General features: G+C 48.9%; 2 protein-coding genes across 6 annotated transcripts in view; both read left to right on the forward strand.

Annotated features, from left to right (window-relative positions):
- Nucleotides 1-3,521, forward strand: part of ZNF592 (zinc finger protein 592) — a 35,630-nt gene extending 32,109 nt beyond the window's left edge. For 4 of the 5 annotated variants that reach the window (XM_068204240.1, XM_068204241.1, XM_068204243.1 and 1 more), the window contains exons 8-9: nucleotides 388-556; nucleotides 1,783-3,521. In XM_068204240.1, coding sequence (XP_068060341.1) covers nucleotides 388-556; nucleotides 1,783-2,295 — 682 coding nt within the window. In that variant the 3' untranslated portion in view covers nucleotides 2,296-3,521. The remainder of the gene's footprint in view (nucleotides 1-387; nucleotides 557-1,782) is intronic. The other variant, XM_068204239.1, reaches the window with a different exon arrangement.
- A 1,497-nt stretch (nucleotides 3,522-5,018) lies between these two features.
- Nucleotides 5,019-11,714, forward strand: SEC11A (SEC11 homolog A, signal peptidase complex subunit). Its single transcript, XM_068204250.1, has 6 exons — nucleotides 5,019-5,144; nucleotides 5,254-5,363; nucleotides 6,997-7,146; nucleotides 10,668-10,787; nucleotides 11,225-11,282; nucleotides 11,426-11,714. Exons 1-6 carry the CDS (start codon nucleotides 5,094-5,096, stop codon nucleotides 11,474-11,476), a joined length of 540 nt encoding a protein of 179 aa, XP_068060351.1. The 5' UTR covers nucleotides 5,019-5,093; the 3' UTR covers nucleotides 11,477-11,714.
- The last annotated feature ends 3,719 nt before the right edge of the window (nucleotides 11,715-15,433 follow it).

A 15,433-nucleotide genomic window follows, 5' to 3' on the forward strand; every position in this document is an offset into this window, starting at 1 on the left:
GCCTCCTAGGTGTCACACGAGTCGCCAGCTCTATCTGTGTAGTTCTCTCATCTCAGAGTCTGTTTTTGTTCTCCCATATGTTTTCCATCCTGATCATTTGTCCTCTTTGGCGCCTGTCACAGGGTGCCTGACCCCCACTAGTCCCTATTATTTAGCACTGTAAAGAAGACATGCCCTACTCTCATTCATGAGCACTGTGGCAAACTCCAAACTGTTCCAGATTTCTCTCAGGGTAATGTTTTATTATTAAAACGATGCTTTGCTGTGTATTTTGGTAATCTGATGGTACATTACTCACCAGAGTCTGTCTCCAATTACACCTCTTGGTTTGGCACGATACAAAGAGCATATCCTTTAATAAATTGTCTTCCTTTTTTTATTTCCAAGGTACTGCACAGATGAAAATCAGACATTTCCTCAGCCATTCATGCTGGAGAACCACATCAGCCTCATGCACGGCATCAAAAACCCAGACTTATCCCAGATGGCCAAAGCGAAAGCTCCAGAGAGAGACAGAGCAGAAGTAACTGATACCTATTTTCATGGAAAATTAAATGTACAATTAAATGTTCTTGGCGAGTAGCTGTTCATTCGGGGTGTTACGTCGAGCTGTGGCCTTGTGCCAGTCAAACCCTCCCACCCATAGGGTAGCTCTCCTTCCCTCACTCAGTTCCATCCAGCCTGGTTCCCTCTGGTAGGGTCAGGGTCAGCAGTGTGAGCTCAGCTGAGCTGCACCAGCACCAGGACAACACACATTTGCATCTTGCATTTCTCAAGATTTTCCCACTGTGTTTTACTGGCATTTATTCAGTCTATTTTGTAATTGAAGTTTGTTATTACCCTTGTTTTCCCCAGGTACCCCATTCACAAGCATGGCACATTTTTCTTCTTTCTTCCTTATTTTTTCTGCTACTTATAAAAGATTTATTTTCTGATAAAATACTTGCTAGATCCATTACCTATGAGAACTGCATTTTTCTTAAGTAGGAATGTGTAATTCTGTATAGCAAATCTAACTTTTCTACTGATTTTTATTTTGGATTGGAGTGGAGGGTTGGCTGCTAGGGCTTCTTTGCTCCATTTATTTTAAAAATAAACATTTTGCATATCACTGCAGGGACATATTTAAGCAAGTCATCCTCATGGGAGAAGAAGCTGCAGGATTTTAAGATAGAGGGGATGAGTTACTGAGAGATGCCACTAGGACAAAATCTGAGTGGAGGGGAGAATGTTCAGAGTTTAATCTGAGAAGCGTTGTCTGGGCTGTTGACCACCCCTGTGTGCCTCAGCTGTCCCTCTTCTGTGGACTCCTCCTTCCCACACTAAAGTCTAAGTTGTTCCCACACCAAACCAAATTTTTACCCAGAGAAGTCATGGCTACCCCACCCCTGGAAGTGTCCAAGGCCAAGGCCAGGCTGGATAGGGCTTGGAGCAACCTGGGATTGTGGAACATGTCCCTGCCCATGGCAGGGGGTAGAACTGGATGAGCTTTAAAGTCACCTCCAACCCAAACCATTTCATGATTCCTTGATTCTAAACTATTTCCCCATCATGTTTCTGCCCAGCCAGCCTCTCGCAGCATTCCCATCTCACATCACAGGACAGCAGTTGAAATCCTGTGCACCGGGTGAGGTGTTTGGGTGTGGGGAGGGAAGGGAATGCCCCAGGAATCCCTAGGCATGACTTCAACCTCAGGCATCTTCAGACATGCGTGTGGATTTTAGCACTTAATCTTCCGTGGGTTCAAATGATAAAGTAACTTTTTAATCTTATTTTTTAAAGGCAAAATCTCCAAAGAGGATGGCACTGGATGAGCTGGGTCAGGCAGAGAGCACTGCGAGTTTGGACGCGCCGCCAGCCAAAAAACTGAAATCGCCTTGGAAATGCGCTAAGTGCGGCTTTGCGACGGACGTCCGGACTGAGTTCCAGGAACACATACCTCTGCACAAGACCGACAGCTCCACCTTCCAGTGCTTGTTCTGCGGCCTCTGCTACACCTCCCACATCTCTCTGAACAGACACCTCTTCATCGTTCATAAAGTCAAAGATGAGGAGGATGAGGAGGAGGAAGAGGAGGAGGAGGAGGAGGAAGATGAGAGGCAGAAGTTACAAATAGAGATGGGTAAGAATGGACACGAGGACTACAATGGCGAGTTGAACACTACGGTGGAAGAGGAAAACAAATACAAAGAGTGCAAAAGGGACTCAGCTCTTTGTGAGCACAGTCAGACGTGTGGCGCAGAAGGCCCCAACAGCACCTCACAGAACAATCATTCAAAGTCTCTTAAGACTTAAAAGCAAAAAAAAAAATCCCTTTTGGTTGATTGGGGTTTTTTTGTTGGGGGGTTTCTACTCAAAATACAGGGTGGGGATGGGGCAAATCTTTGAAATATTCTGTTGATTTCTTGGGATGGACGTTGCAACTCCTATTTGTAAGGGAAATTTAAAACAGAAAAAAGCAAAACCAGCCCTGCCATTGCATCCTAAGCACTAACTCTCTGCCAGCCCAGAGAGGTGAAAAGGGAAAGCAGGGCCAGAATCCTCAGTGGGGTTTGGCCAGCTCCTGAGGATCCAGGAGCACTTTGCAGCTGCAGTTTCCTTCAGACGAGCTCTCCTCCTTTGAGTGTGCACCGCCTCAGCCTCTGCCCAGAGCCCCAGCCTCGCCTTCCCAATCTCCCTTTCTTTCTCCTTCTATTTATGGCTTCTTTTTTCTCTCCCCATCCTGCTTTTGTGTTACTCATTTTAACTCATAACGCTGGCTCAGCCAAACGCACTTGTCAGGACCGTGTTGGCCGATCTGGGATCTGCGTTACATGCGATGGGTTCGAGCTGTAAGTTGTGCTGGTTATTCTTTAGTTGCCCAAATAACAACGTTCTTTTCCAAAACTCAGTTTAATGAAATGTCTTGGACCTGAATCATCCTTGAAAGAGGATTTTGTAGCCCCAGGCCTCCCCGGTGAGTACGGTGTTGAGGAGGGCCTGGTCCCCTCGGGCCGTGTTGGCCGTTTGTCTGTGGAGTTGCGCTGCTGGAAGCCAGCCTGGGGTGGGCGTTGCCAGGCCCAGTGGCTCATCCCAGTGGGGAGCTCAGACTGGCACCATCGCCAGAAGGGGATCCCCCATCCTGTCAGTGGGGTCAGCTGGAGTGTACATCCAGAGCTCCTGATGTATCAGTGCCAGGGCTCCCTGACAGCTTTTGAGAGGAGAGGAGCAGAGCTCAGCTCACAGAGGTGTTGGAACAGCGGGAGCCCCCGTCCTGCAGTGCGGCAGGGGCTGGCACTCCGTCAATAGCTCCATAACTCCTCTCCTGCTGTGGCTCGGCACTACCCATCCTTTAGGAGATGTTTCTTTCCATGTAGTCACATTGACTCTCTTTCCTCCCTCATTCCTTGTCACACCCATGCTTTGTGTAATACAATTACCTTCTATACCATTATTTTTTTTCATTCTGTTGAGCCAGAACTCCGCTTGTTATTGTTTACTCTGACAATGTTTAAATAATTTAAGAACTATTTATCTCCTTGCTTGGGCTCATCACCATCTGGTCTCGTGATGCCTGGATACGGCCCGCTGGAACTGTCTGGGTATTGAATGGTGTGTTGGTTGGATAAGTAAAGGCTGGATGTGGGGTGTTGGCTGGATGTGGGGTCGGTAGGATGGGGGAGGTTGGGAGGGGCGTCACGGGGGGTGTAGGTTAGATGAGATGTTGACTGAATGGGGTGTGAAGTGTAAGGGGTGTTGGGTGTTGGTTGAATAGGGGTTTGGTTTGATGTGTGTTGGCTGAATGGGGTGTTCGCTGGATGGGAGCAATTGGAAGAGGCATGAATGGAGTTGGGCCTTGGTTGGATAGCTTTTGATGGAGCGGGACATCGCTGGATGTGGTGTAGTGTTGGGTGCGGGTGTTGGTTGGATGGGTGTTGTGTTGGGTGCGGGTGTTGGACAGGTGTAGTGTTGGGTGCGGGTGTTGGATGGGTGTAGTGTTGGGTGTGGGGTGATTGTTGGTTGGATGGGTGTAGTGTTGGGTGCGGGTGTTGGTTGGATGGGTGTAGTGTTGGGTGCGGGTGTTGGTTGGATGGGTGTAGTGTTGGGTGCGGGTGTTGGTTGGATGGGTGTTGTGTTGGGTGCGGGTGTTGGTTGGATGGGTGTAGTGTTGGGTGCGGGTGTTGGTTGGATGGGTGTTGTGTTGGGTGCGGGTGTTGGTTGGATGGGTGTTGTGTTGGGTGCGGGGTGATTGTTGGATGGGTGTAGTGTTGGGTGCGGGTGTTGGTTGGATGGCTGTAGTGTTGGGTGCGGGTGTTGGTTGGATGGGTGTTGTGTTGGGTGCGGGTGTTGGTTGGATGGGTGTAGTGTTGGGTGCGGGTGTTGGACAGGTGTAGTGTTGGGTGCGGGTGTTGGTTGGATGGCTGTAGTGTTGGGTGCGGGTATTGGTTGGATGGGTGTAGTGTTGGGTGCGGGTGTTGGTTGGATGGCTGTAGTGTTGGGTGCGGGTATTGGTTGGATGGGTGTAGTGTTGGGTGCGGGTGTTGGTTGGATGGCTGTAGTGTTGGGTGCGGGTGTTGGTTGGATGGGTGTAGTGTTGGGTGCGGGTATTGGTTGGATGGGTGTTGTGTTGGGTGCGGGTGTTGGTTGGATGGCTGTAGTGTTGGGTGCGGGTGTTGGTTGGATGGCTGTAGTGTTGGGTGCGGGTATTGGTTGGATGGGTGTAGTGTTGGGTGCGGGTATTGGTTGGATGGCTGTAGTGTTGGGTGCGGGTGTTGGACAGGTGTTGTGTTGGGTGCGGGTGTTGGATGGCTGTAGTGTTGGGTGCGGGTGTTGGATGGCTGTAGTGTTGGGTGCGGGTATTGGTTGGATGGCTGTAGTGTTGGGTGCGGGTGTTGGTTGGATGGCTGTAGTGTTGGGTGCGGGTGTTGGTTGGATGGCTGTAGTGTTGGGTGCGGGTGTCGGGCGCGCGGGCGCTCTCTCGGGTGCGGCTGAGGCGCGGCCCCGCTCCCGCTCCGGTGTCCCGGGGCCCGCGCGGGGCGGAAGCGGCGGTGACGTGGCCGCGCAGGCGGAAGCGGAAGTGGGGCCGTGCGGGCGCGGCGGCGGCGGTGGCGGCGATGCTGTCGCTGGACTTTCTGGACGATGTGCGGCGCATGAACAAGCGGCAGGTGCCGGAGGGGCCGGGGGGCCGTGGGGGGAAAGCCGGGCGGGCGGACGGGGCCGGTCCGCCCTGCCGTGCGCTGGCGGCGGGGCCTGACCGATCCCCTTCCTCCCCAGCTGTACTACCAGGTGTTGAACTTCGGCATGATCGTGTCCTCCGCCCTCATGATCTGGAAGGGGCTCATGGTGGTGACGGGCAGCGAGAGTCCCATCGTGGTGGTGCTGAGGTCAGTGCCGGGATGCGGGGGCTTAAACTCCCGGCGGGTTTAACCGGGCTGGGGAATCGCCAGGCCCCCCGAGGGGGATCCCCACAGGGATGGCTCAGACAGAGCCGCAGCCGCAGCCGCAGCGGGCGAGAGGCTCCTTAGGAATCCAGGCTCAGGAACAGCGAGGGAAGAGGCAGTGGGTAGGAAGAGATCTCACCTGGCTCTGTCAGCCGGCTGGTTGAAAAGGGGGAGAGGGACTTTATACCCGGGCAGGTAGTGACGGGACAGTGACAGGGTGTGACAGCACTGCCAGAGGGCAGGGTTAGAGGGGTCAGAGTGAAGAAATCCTTCCCTGTGAGGGCAACGAGGCCCTGGCACAGGGTGCCCAGAGAAGGTGTGGCTGCCCCATTGCTGGAAGTGTTCCAGGCCAGGTTGAACAGGGCTTGGAGCACCTTGCGACAGTGGAAGGTGTCCCTGCCCACGGCAGGGGTGGAACAGGATGATCTTTAAGGTCCCTTCCAACCCATCTGCAATGATTCAATGACTGTCCATTACAGAAGTGGTCCTGAGCTTAAGGGTTGTCACTCTGTCACTGTATGTTTTGGGTGTCACACATTGTCCTTACAGCAGTGCCCTGCAGTGGGTACCACCAGTGTTTCTCCCACCTCCCTGCTGCCTGGGACAAATCCCCTGGGCTGCCATTGGATGCTGGCATGGATATTGCACCTGCTCTGTGGCCACATTGGTCGTTTCTTTGTGTTTCTGTGTCAGTGTTCATGATGTAGAAATGCTGTAATGCCATGACCAGGTGCTGCTTACCAAAACTCCCTCCTGGTGAGGTACAGGGCAGATGTTTCTTTCCCCCTGCTCCTCCCAGTGAGTGAGACGAGGACAGTGAGGTCACATCCCCTCTCCAGTGATTGATCTGCTCTTCTGAACTGCATCTGCTGTGCTCTGTGAAGATAAAACACAAATGCACGTGGTACTTAAAGTTCATTGTTCTGGTTTGCATTATTTATGTGGAATTAGGGAGGATAAGTAGTTGGTAACAATTGCCATTTACAAGACAGAAGAAAAATAACTTGAGTCGTGGTGCCTGAAATGAGATAATTAAGCAAAGCAATGAATCACAGTACCAAATTTTTGGCAAGTCCCTTTGTCTGTTTCAGACGGGAATGCTTTCAGTGCTTTGTTTCTGAGGATAATCTGTCTATCTCTAAAAAATAAATTAAAGAAAAGAAAGCTTCTCATCGTTACAGAGCTGCCAGCATTGCCCTGCCAATGGAGAGCTCAGAAATCAAAAGATAGTGTTTATCATCAGCTTTTTGCTTATTAAAAAAGCTTTTCCCTTTAGATGTGCTTGTAACACCAGCTACTGGCACTGCTTTTTTCCCAACAAATCCAAACTGCTGGGAATATGGTGATTGAAAACCTGATTGCAGTAGAGGTTACACAGTTGTCCAGTCTCCAAGGTGATTTTCCAGAAGCTCTTCATCAAGGTTTCAGCCTGGTCTTGAACACTTCCAGGAATGGGGTATGCACAGCTTCTCTTTCTCATGAGGTTCTTGTGAGATTTTTCTTAAAAGGCCATGAACTCCAAAGCCTAGTACTGAGTGTTTAAATGTTGTTCAGTTGTTCCTCTCCTCTTTTTCAGTGGGAGTATGGAGCCTGCTTTCCACAGAGGAGATCTCCTGTTCCTCACGAACCGAATTGAAGATCCAATCAGAGTGGGAGAAATAGTCGTCTTTAGGATAGAAGGAAGGGAAATTCCTATAGTCCATCGTGTCCTGAAAATCCATGAGAAGTATGTTAAGAATCTGGGGGTTCTGCTGCTGGTGTTTCCCTAACTGATGTCCTTCATCTGCTTGGGTAAACAAGTGGGGGGATGTCAGTCATAGAAACCCGGGTGCTGTAGGAAGTAACACAGAAGTTTCAGACAGACAAAACCTGTCCTGCTTTCTTTACTTACAGAGATCTTCCAGCAGAAGGCACAAGCTGTGCCAGTGCCCTGGACACTGCAAACTGTAGAATCATGGAATGGTTTGGGTTGGAAGGGACCTTAAAGCCAGTCTCATTCCACCATGTGGCATGGGCAGGGACACCTTCCACTATCCCAGGCTGTTCCAAGCCCTGTCCAGCCTGGCCTTAGAAGCTTCCAGGGATCCAGGGGCAGCCACAGCTTCTCTGGCACCATGTCAGGGCCTCAGCGTCCTCACAGGGAAGAATTTAATCCTTATAGCTCATGTAACCCTGGCAGTGGGAAGCCATTGCCCCTGTTACTTTAGGGCCCTTGTTTGCAGTCCCTCTCCATGTCTCTTGGAGCCCCTTTAGGCACTGGAAGCTGACACCACTGACTGTCTCCTGTGCCATCCTCTCTGTCCCGAGCTGCTGTGCTGTCTGCTGTAGCATGGCTGCATTTGTGAGAGAAGTGAGTCTTGTTTGTGGGGCACAGCTGTGGCAGAAGGGTGTTGTGTGTGTAGTGTGTGCTATTTTAGAGCTTATCTCTGGTCCTGGTCTTTGCTGTCATGCAGACTCAGGGCCTTTCATCTCTAGAAGGTTGTGTTGTTGTCCTCAGAATCTTTGTGTGCTGTTTACTCTCAGCACTGGGGATGTTGTGTGAATGAATGGAACAGGCATTGTTTTCATGGCTGATCAGGGCTTAGTTTTCCAGCCAAGGCTTCCACTGCAGTCATGAGCTTTCCTGTTTTGCTGGATGGAGCTGTGGCCTCTCCAGGCCAGTCTGTGAGAATATGAGCCAACCGTGTGAGTTGTTTGAGTGAAAACTGAATCTTGAACTGAATCCCTGATTCTTCAAGGCATCTCGGAGAGGCAACAGCTGGTTGGGGTCCCAGCATCTGTTTCTGCTGAGTGAATGTTTTCTGGCATGATCTGGTGCTGAACCAGGTGATATCTGAGGATTCCTCTAGTTGAGACATCGATGGGATGGACAGGGTAACTTTCCCAAAGCTGTTGGAATATCCAGACAGTTGTCTGGTCCAACTGAAGGATGACCAGCCTTTTGCAGTAAATACACAGCTGGAATCCTGGCTCCGAGGTAACGAAACGATGCCTCTCCCAGTAGGCAGAGCACATTCTTTGCTGTTCAGATTTATTCTGTACCCAGAACTTATAACAGTGTCAGTTTTCAAAGTTCTGTTCTTTGATACCACTGATTTTAAAATAAGGTCACTTTATGGGCTGAATTTGACATCTGATGTTGCATGAGTATTTTTTGTGATGTTGTGGGTACTCTTTCAAGTGAAATGCAGTTTTCCTCCTCCCCTGTTCTGTGCAGCATTTTCTCTTCAGATGTTGCCCACCCTTCTTTTTTTTTGCCTGGCTCTATCTCTAGATACAAGGGTATCAAGCACTATTTTTTGTTTAAATGTAACAGGGCCATAGTGCCAATCCTGGGAGGGTGAAACCATTCTGCAATATTTTAGGTTTCATTTAACTGAAACAACCAAACACAAACCTAATCTTTTTATTAGGAGAGATAAACTGAAAAATTCATATTGCAGCCTGAACCTGGGAGCAGTTGCTTCTTTCACTACTTAAAGAACAATTTTCTAGTGCCAGTTTAGAAGTGAAAAGTCTCTGCAGAAGCTGACAGGAGTGTGAAAATACAGGAAGACAGAAACAGTGTTCTCTATGATTTTGAGCCAACTCAGGCCCCAGTTCACATCAATATTTTGTCAGTGAGAATATATCTGTTACTTGCTGGCCTTTTCTTCTTGTTTCAGCCCAAAATTGAATTCATTCTTTATTACTAACACAGAGTCTGCATTCAAAATTTACTTAGTGGTTTTGGAGCAGGGTCACTCACCTCAGACAGCAGAGAAGTGCACCATGGGCTGCTCATCCTGCATTGTGGCAGAGCCTTGACTCTGCTCAATAAGGTGCTGCACTCCTACACCATCACTCTTCAGAGTTAAACTACATTGTCTGCACCTCTGGGGATCTTTGTCTTTTCCCAGATAGTGTTTGTTGTCCCCACACAACAAGCCAGGTGTGCTTTGGAGAAAGAGATGTGTTTTTTTCCCCTTTTTCCTTTCCAAGCTTCTCCTGTTAAGGAACCTGTTCAGGCATGATGAATGCAGCCTGAGCTCCAAAGAACTGCCTGCTTTCCTGTTCTGCATTCCATCTGTCATTTCTGTGAGAGCTGAGATTCAAGCACTGAGGACACTCCTGCTCAGCACCTGCCTGCAGGTGCCACAGGAAGGTGACAGTGGTGAGTCCCTGGGTGGTGCCATGGGCTCCTATCCAGCATCTGAACAGGAATGGCTGGGAAAGAATCTACAAGCCTTTTTCCTGGTCAAAGCAAAGATTCATCTGCTCCACAATCCCGATTCTGGCAAGCTAATTCATCTCAGGATTAATTAAAGACTAGAGGGAGTCTAGTTTATTCTGTAGTGATAATTTCCCTGCTTTCTGCAGGTTACAGTTTCAAGCACAAAGTCCTTGTTCTTTATGAATAGCCTAATTTCCTCTTTTATGTGGAGTATCGGGTCAATTTTTCAGCCAATATAGTTTTTTGCCAGCCAAAATACCTTTGCAGAGAGACATGGTTTAGTTTGCACTGTGACTATTTCTGCATAGCACCTTCCCTGCCTCTACTTCTGAGCTCCTTTTGGTACCTTTGCTCCTGCATTGGAAGAGACAGTGATGGACCATGTCATATCTTGCATCAGTTCTGTCTTTTCCAGGCTGGAGAGTCCTGGTCTATAGTTTCTTGTATGGAAGTGGTTGCAGACCTTGTTAATAATTTCTCAACCTTTGCTGATTCTTCTCTCCATTGCAGAAAAGGATCTGGGGGGCTCAGCACTGCCCAGAGCATTCCAGATGTAGGCACCTTGTGAGTTCATGCAGTGTCATTGTGGTATTATTTGGTTTTTTTTCCCCCTTTCCTAATCAGTTCTAAGATTCAGCTTGCTTCTGCCCACTGTTGAGTAGAGCTGTGTGCTTCAATCCCAACCTCTCCTTTTGTCTGGTAATAGGGAGACCAGAACCCAACATTTGTGTGAAGCAAGAGAAAAATCAACACAAGACGGGTCAAAAGCCAAGAGGCAATAGCTGCACCTGCACTAGAAACTGTTCTGAAACTCTGCTGGAGAGCTTGGCTGGGGCCAGAATTCATTCTTCCCATGCCAGTTCTTTCCAAACCGTCTGCTTTCTGCTGCATTTGACAGTTTCCCTCTTTTATCCTCCTTGAATTGTAGGACATAGGTGCTTCTGGTTCCCTTGTGTTGGTCTCTCCGTGCTTGTTGTAGAACAGCTTTTAACAAGTTTCTGTCCTGCCTTACCTGGCTTTCTTGTCTTTACCAGGCAAAATGGAGACATCAAATTTCTGACAAAGGGAGACAACAATGCCGTGGATGACAGAGGACTCTACAAGCAGGGGCAGCACTGGCTGGAGAAGAAGGATGTAGTAGGACGAGCAAGAGGGTAAGTGAAGTTGAAAATGAGGGGACTTTTCACACTGCTGTCCCCAAAAGTCATTGGTAAATCCCCCCTTGTGCTGAGCTGTCCCTGCTGGGTTTTGTAACCTGCCTGACAGTGTGGAGAGTTCAGTTCTTAGTTTGGCTTAAGCAAAGGCATCGAGTTGTGAGCTGTGTCCTGAGATGTTGGTGCTGGATGGACACAGATGCCAGGGTAGTGTGGGCTCAGACTTGATCAGAATTGTCATCAGATTTGTCCTGGGAGGCTCAGCGTTTGCAGGCAAGGGAAATCTGAACCAGGCATAGGCTGACAGACCCTCTGGCCCACTGCCACAGGGAGGAAGAAATCATCAGCCCATTGACTGCAGCCCTTGGCATGCTTGAGTGACTCTCCCTCTGCACCCTGGAATAGTGTTTGTTTTAAGAAAACCTTTATTCTTGTAGATTTGTGCCCTATATTGGAATAGTGACTATCTTAATGAACGATTATCCAAAATTTAAGGTAAGAGCTCTTCTATTTCCTGCCTGCTTTTCCCACCCCAGCTGTAATTCCTTCATAAGAAAACGGGCAGAACCCGTTCCCTGTACGTTTGCTGCTGAAGATGTCAGTGTGCACTCCTGTGTCTCCTCTGCTCTCTCTTCCAGTATGCAGTCCTCTTTTTACTGGGTTTATTTGTGCTGGTCCATCGAGAGTAGTCCCTTGCACTGAACTACGAGATGAAGGTGCCATGGATTTTTTCTAGATGAACATTTAAAGTAGCTGATGGTCCAATGTACCAGGAGAAAGAAGAAAGCATGCATTTCAAAGCTTCGTGCCAGTTTGGGTTTGTTTTGGTTTTTACTGCATAAGGGCGAATGTTTGTCACAGTATTTCCAATGGTTTGTCACATTTTAGCCTTTTTAGTGAATTTTTATATTAAAAATTTGAGCCAAAGTGTTTAGTGCTTGTACTTTGAAGCTGAGCTTCCTCTCCAAGTGCCTCTGGGACCGTGTCCTCAGTCTGCGCCTGGCCGGGCCAGGTGCCCCCTCCCTTGTGCTCACTGAACTGTCCAGTGGTGAGTTGTGGCCCTGACAGTTTTTTTCCAATTCAGAACTGGAATAAAGATTTTGCCTCTTGCCACGTTTTTTGTTATTGCCCTGATGAGAGCAGCCTCCTGGGGGATACCTGGGCTTTGCTGTTACACACTCACTCCTAGAGCCACCATCTAACTTGTTCTCTCTTCACAGAGCAGTAACAGCTGCTCCTCTCACCTCTTTTTGGACAATAATCTGTCCTGAACTGTAGATCATTCAATATTTCTGTGTTTCTGTAAATCACACTGAAATAATCTGCCTAATCACTGCAAAGTGTTTGGGGTAGAAGATGGCAAAGGATTACTTTGTGCATTGTGGCATTAGATAACAGAAGGATTGAGATGGAATACTCACAGCTCTTTGACAAGGGATTATTTAGCAGGATGCAATAATAAAAATTGCTTAGTTTTGGAAAAGGGTTTCAGGTTTCTTGTGAGCTGGCCAAGTCTCACAGTTCACCTGAAAGCTACAGACTGCCCCGGGTTCTGAAATAAAAAACCCGTTTGTCATCACGTGCAACAGCTGTTTTTTCTGAGCTTCTCATTCAGGTTTGTGATCCTGCTGGTGGAGGTGTTGTCAGAAAGAGCCCAGGGAGGAGGTGCAAGGCAGCAATGCTGCAGTTTATCACCTCTTCTCCATGACTGCTCCAGGATTCCAGAGCAACAGGAGTCATTGCAGATGGTCACTGCAGCCTCACACACAGCTTGTATAAAGCAAAAGCAGTCAGGAAAAGCAGGGACAAAACCCAGTGGGGTGCATATGGCTGTTTGCAGTTTCTTGCATATGTCTCTCACTGGGTTTGTCAGGCCTCTCCCATCTCTGGAGGTGAATTGTGCCATTTTGCTGGTTTGATGTTACCAGGTGCTTTGTTCCCTATGTAGGATAAAGCAAACATCACCTGTAGGGCCCTGCAAAGAGTCCACAAACAGGTCCGACCTCCAGCACTGAGCCTTGGGCTTGTGGCTCTGAGTAATCATAACTTCATAATAAAAATGGTAATAAAGTCTGTATCTCTTGCCCCCAGTGTTAGAGCCCTTGAGAGAAAAATGTGGATAAAGCTTCCCTTTAATTATTGAGTTAAGGATGGCATGTTCTGTCAAAAGTCAAACCCAGGCAGCACTGAGAGAGCAGGGAATCTCTGAGATCTGCTGTCACTGTAGAGCACCTTCCTGAGGCATTTCTGCCTTTGCAGCTCATGTGGAGCCTGAGTCTGTCCCTGCTTTGCCTTGAGCCTAAACAGCTTTTGTGCATAAATGAGTTTTAGACTTGGGCTCACACAAAGGGCTGAGTTGAGTTTGTCTGAAAGCTGCTCATCAACACTTTGCCATAAACACTTGCTGGGAGTGCTGCTGCTCTCCAAGTCCTCTCCCTTTCAGACCTTCTCCAAAATTCTGAGCATGTGATAGCAGTTGTATTCCTGTCACTGAGTTAATTTAACCAAAAAGACTGAAACACAAAGGATTATGGAACATGATTTAAGTCTCAAAGTGCTGAGCCTGCAGTTCTTTGGCAGGCTCTCGTGTCCAGGGGATGGCAGCTGGTGTCAGGAGTCCCTGGGCTGGGGGACACAGGGCCAATGTGAGCTCTTGCAGGAGGATGTGCCTGGCTCTTGTCTGGTGCTGTGTGAAGGAATTGAACAAGAAGTGCTTGAAAAATGCAGGGTGGTTGGGGTGAGGGGTGATGGGAGCCCCCACTGCAGCCCAGCTTCAGAGGCTTCTCTCCAGGGGCTGCAGGCTCTTGAGGAACAGGAACAATTGCCCTAAACCAGGGGCTGCCATGTGGCATTTGGGAATTCATCTCCGCAGGCCCTGTTCTGCCTGTTTTCAGCTCTGTGCAGCTGAGAATGTGGTTCTGTTTCCTGCAGTTGTGAAGTGGGGAGTTCACTCTAATTAGGCCGAGAATAATTTGGCAATCAATCCCATCACATCTCTAACACCCACCACCTCCTGTGCCACCTCCCATGCCACCTCCCACATTGCCTCCTGCCTTCCAGCAGCACCTTTGCTGCCACAGTGGGATGAGGGAGTGATGGGGATGAGCTTGCACAGGCTGGGGATATGGGGGCAGGATGACACAGAGTTGTTGCTGGCTCCATCCCCGCCAGATTTGTTCTGCTTTGCTGAGCAGAAAAGCCATGGAGTGAGCAGGATGTCTGGCTGGCTGAGTGCTGATGCTGAGGTGTTTGGGAGCACTGCTGAGCTCCCAGAGAGCCAGAGTAGTTGGTGATAGAACTTGATGTGTTTATGATTTATTTCAGTTTTATGCTGCTTTTTTTTTTTTTTTAAGGTGAAACTGTCTGGGCAGCTCCAGCAAAGCCAGTGATGCTGGAGGCTCTGGAAATGGATGGAGATCTTCATGTCACCGCAGGAATGGGATTTGCTTGTGAAGTACGTGGGTGTTGAAAGGTCTGGTTTATAAAGGAGAAAAAAATGAAGGAAAAAAAATCTGCCAGGGCTTATTGCTCCTGTGTCTGTTGTTGCTGGTTACAGCGAAACAGGGCAGGTTTTCTGGTAGCAATTCCAGTGCTTAATTACAGTTCAGTCACATCCACATTCAGGGCATCCTTCATGGGCAGGAGCTGTTTCATGAAGAAAAGCCATGCTGGGCTGTGTCTGATGGCTGCTGGAATTCTAGTGGGTGATATTTTTTGTATCAAAGCTAAATGCATAAGCAAGAGCGTGATGGTTGGGAAGTGAGCTGTGAGGGGTGATATGCTGCAAGCTGGAGCTCTGTGAGACAGAGCCTGGTTTTGTGTATTTATGATGCTTTAGTGCACGGTTGTTGGTTGAACAGCAATGAGCATCACGGTGCTTCATCCAGATCTGTTGCTGCATATTGCTTTGCAGGAGTTCACAGGGCTCAGGTTTTGTCAGATGGTCAGTTCCCCACTGTCTTTAATGAGATTGGGTAATTTCATGGTGATTTTCATGCCCTTAAAATCAGAACAAGATCAACTGTATTTTTTTCCAAGGAGCATCTTCAAGATGAAACCTGGTCCATGCATGAAGACCATTCTCTGCTGGAAAAATGCACAACACAAAGAAAGTGTGCAGCTCCCAGGACAGCCCAAAAGTTGTCCAGGAGAAGGAGAGGAGACAGAGGAGAGAGAAGGAAGAGAGGAGGTGCTTAGAGCACATTGCTTGGGGATGGTTCCAGTGCCAGAGCAGGGGCAGTGCAGAGCAGCTGTTTGTATGACCCACACGGTGCCAGTGACTCAGTGGCTGAATCAGATGAGGAATGTTCTGGTTCCATCCTCCAGGGAGGTGCACTGGGGTGATGCCAGAAGAGCCCAGCCTGTGCCATTCCCACAGTGTCAGCAGCTCAAGTGGGAGTTGATGTGTGGTGGGTGACTGATGTGACTCTCTCATTGCTAGGAGAAGAGAACCAGCACCCACACTGTGCTTTGAGCCAGCTGAACAGCCTCCTGCCCTTTTGGCTTTCGCCAGCCTTGTAACACTTTGGTCCCTTTGCACAGATCCTCACCTGTCAGGAGCCACAAGTCTCTGCCAGAGTAGATCACCAGCCCGAGCATGTTGGTTTCATGTGGGACACAGGGGCTTTCCTGAGAAATCTGCCTTG

This window comes from Anomalospiza imberbis, chromosome 13 (genome assembly GCF_031753505.1).
Source record: "Anomalospiza imberbis isolate Cuckoo-Finch-1a 21T00152 chromosome 13, ASM3175350v1, whole genome shotgun sequence".
NCBI lineage: Eukaryota > Metazoa > Chordata > Aves > Passeriformes > Viduidae > Anomalospiza > Anomalospiza imberbis.

What these genes read in the sequence shown, in the direction of transcription:
- SEC11A (XM_068204250.1), top strand. Translation starts at nt 5,094, where the DNA reads ATGCTGTCGCTGGACTTTCTGGACGATGTGCGGCGCATGAACAAGCGG. An exon ending in GGCGCATGAACAAGCGGCAG is followed by an intron (nt 5,145 to 5,253) that starts GTGCCGGAGGGG and finishes CTTCCTCCCCAG; the next exon opens with CTGTACTACCAGGTGTTGAA. An exon ending in GTAGTAGGACGAGCAAGAGG is followed by an intron (nt 10,788 to 11,224) that starts GTAAGTGAAGTT and finishes TTATTCTTGTAG; the next exon opens with ATTTGTGCCCTATATTGGAA.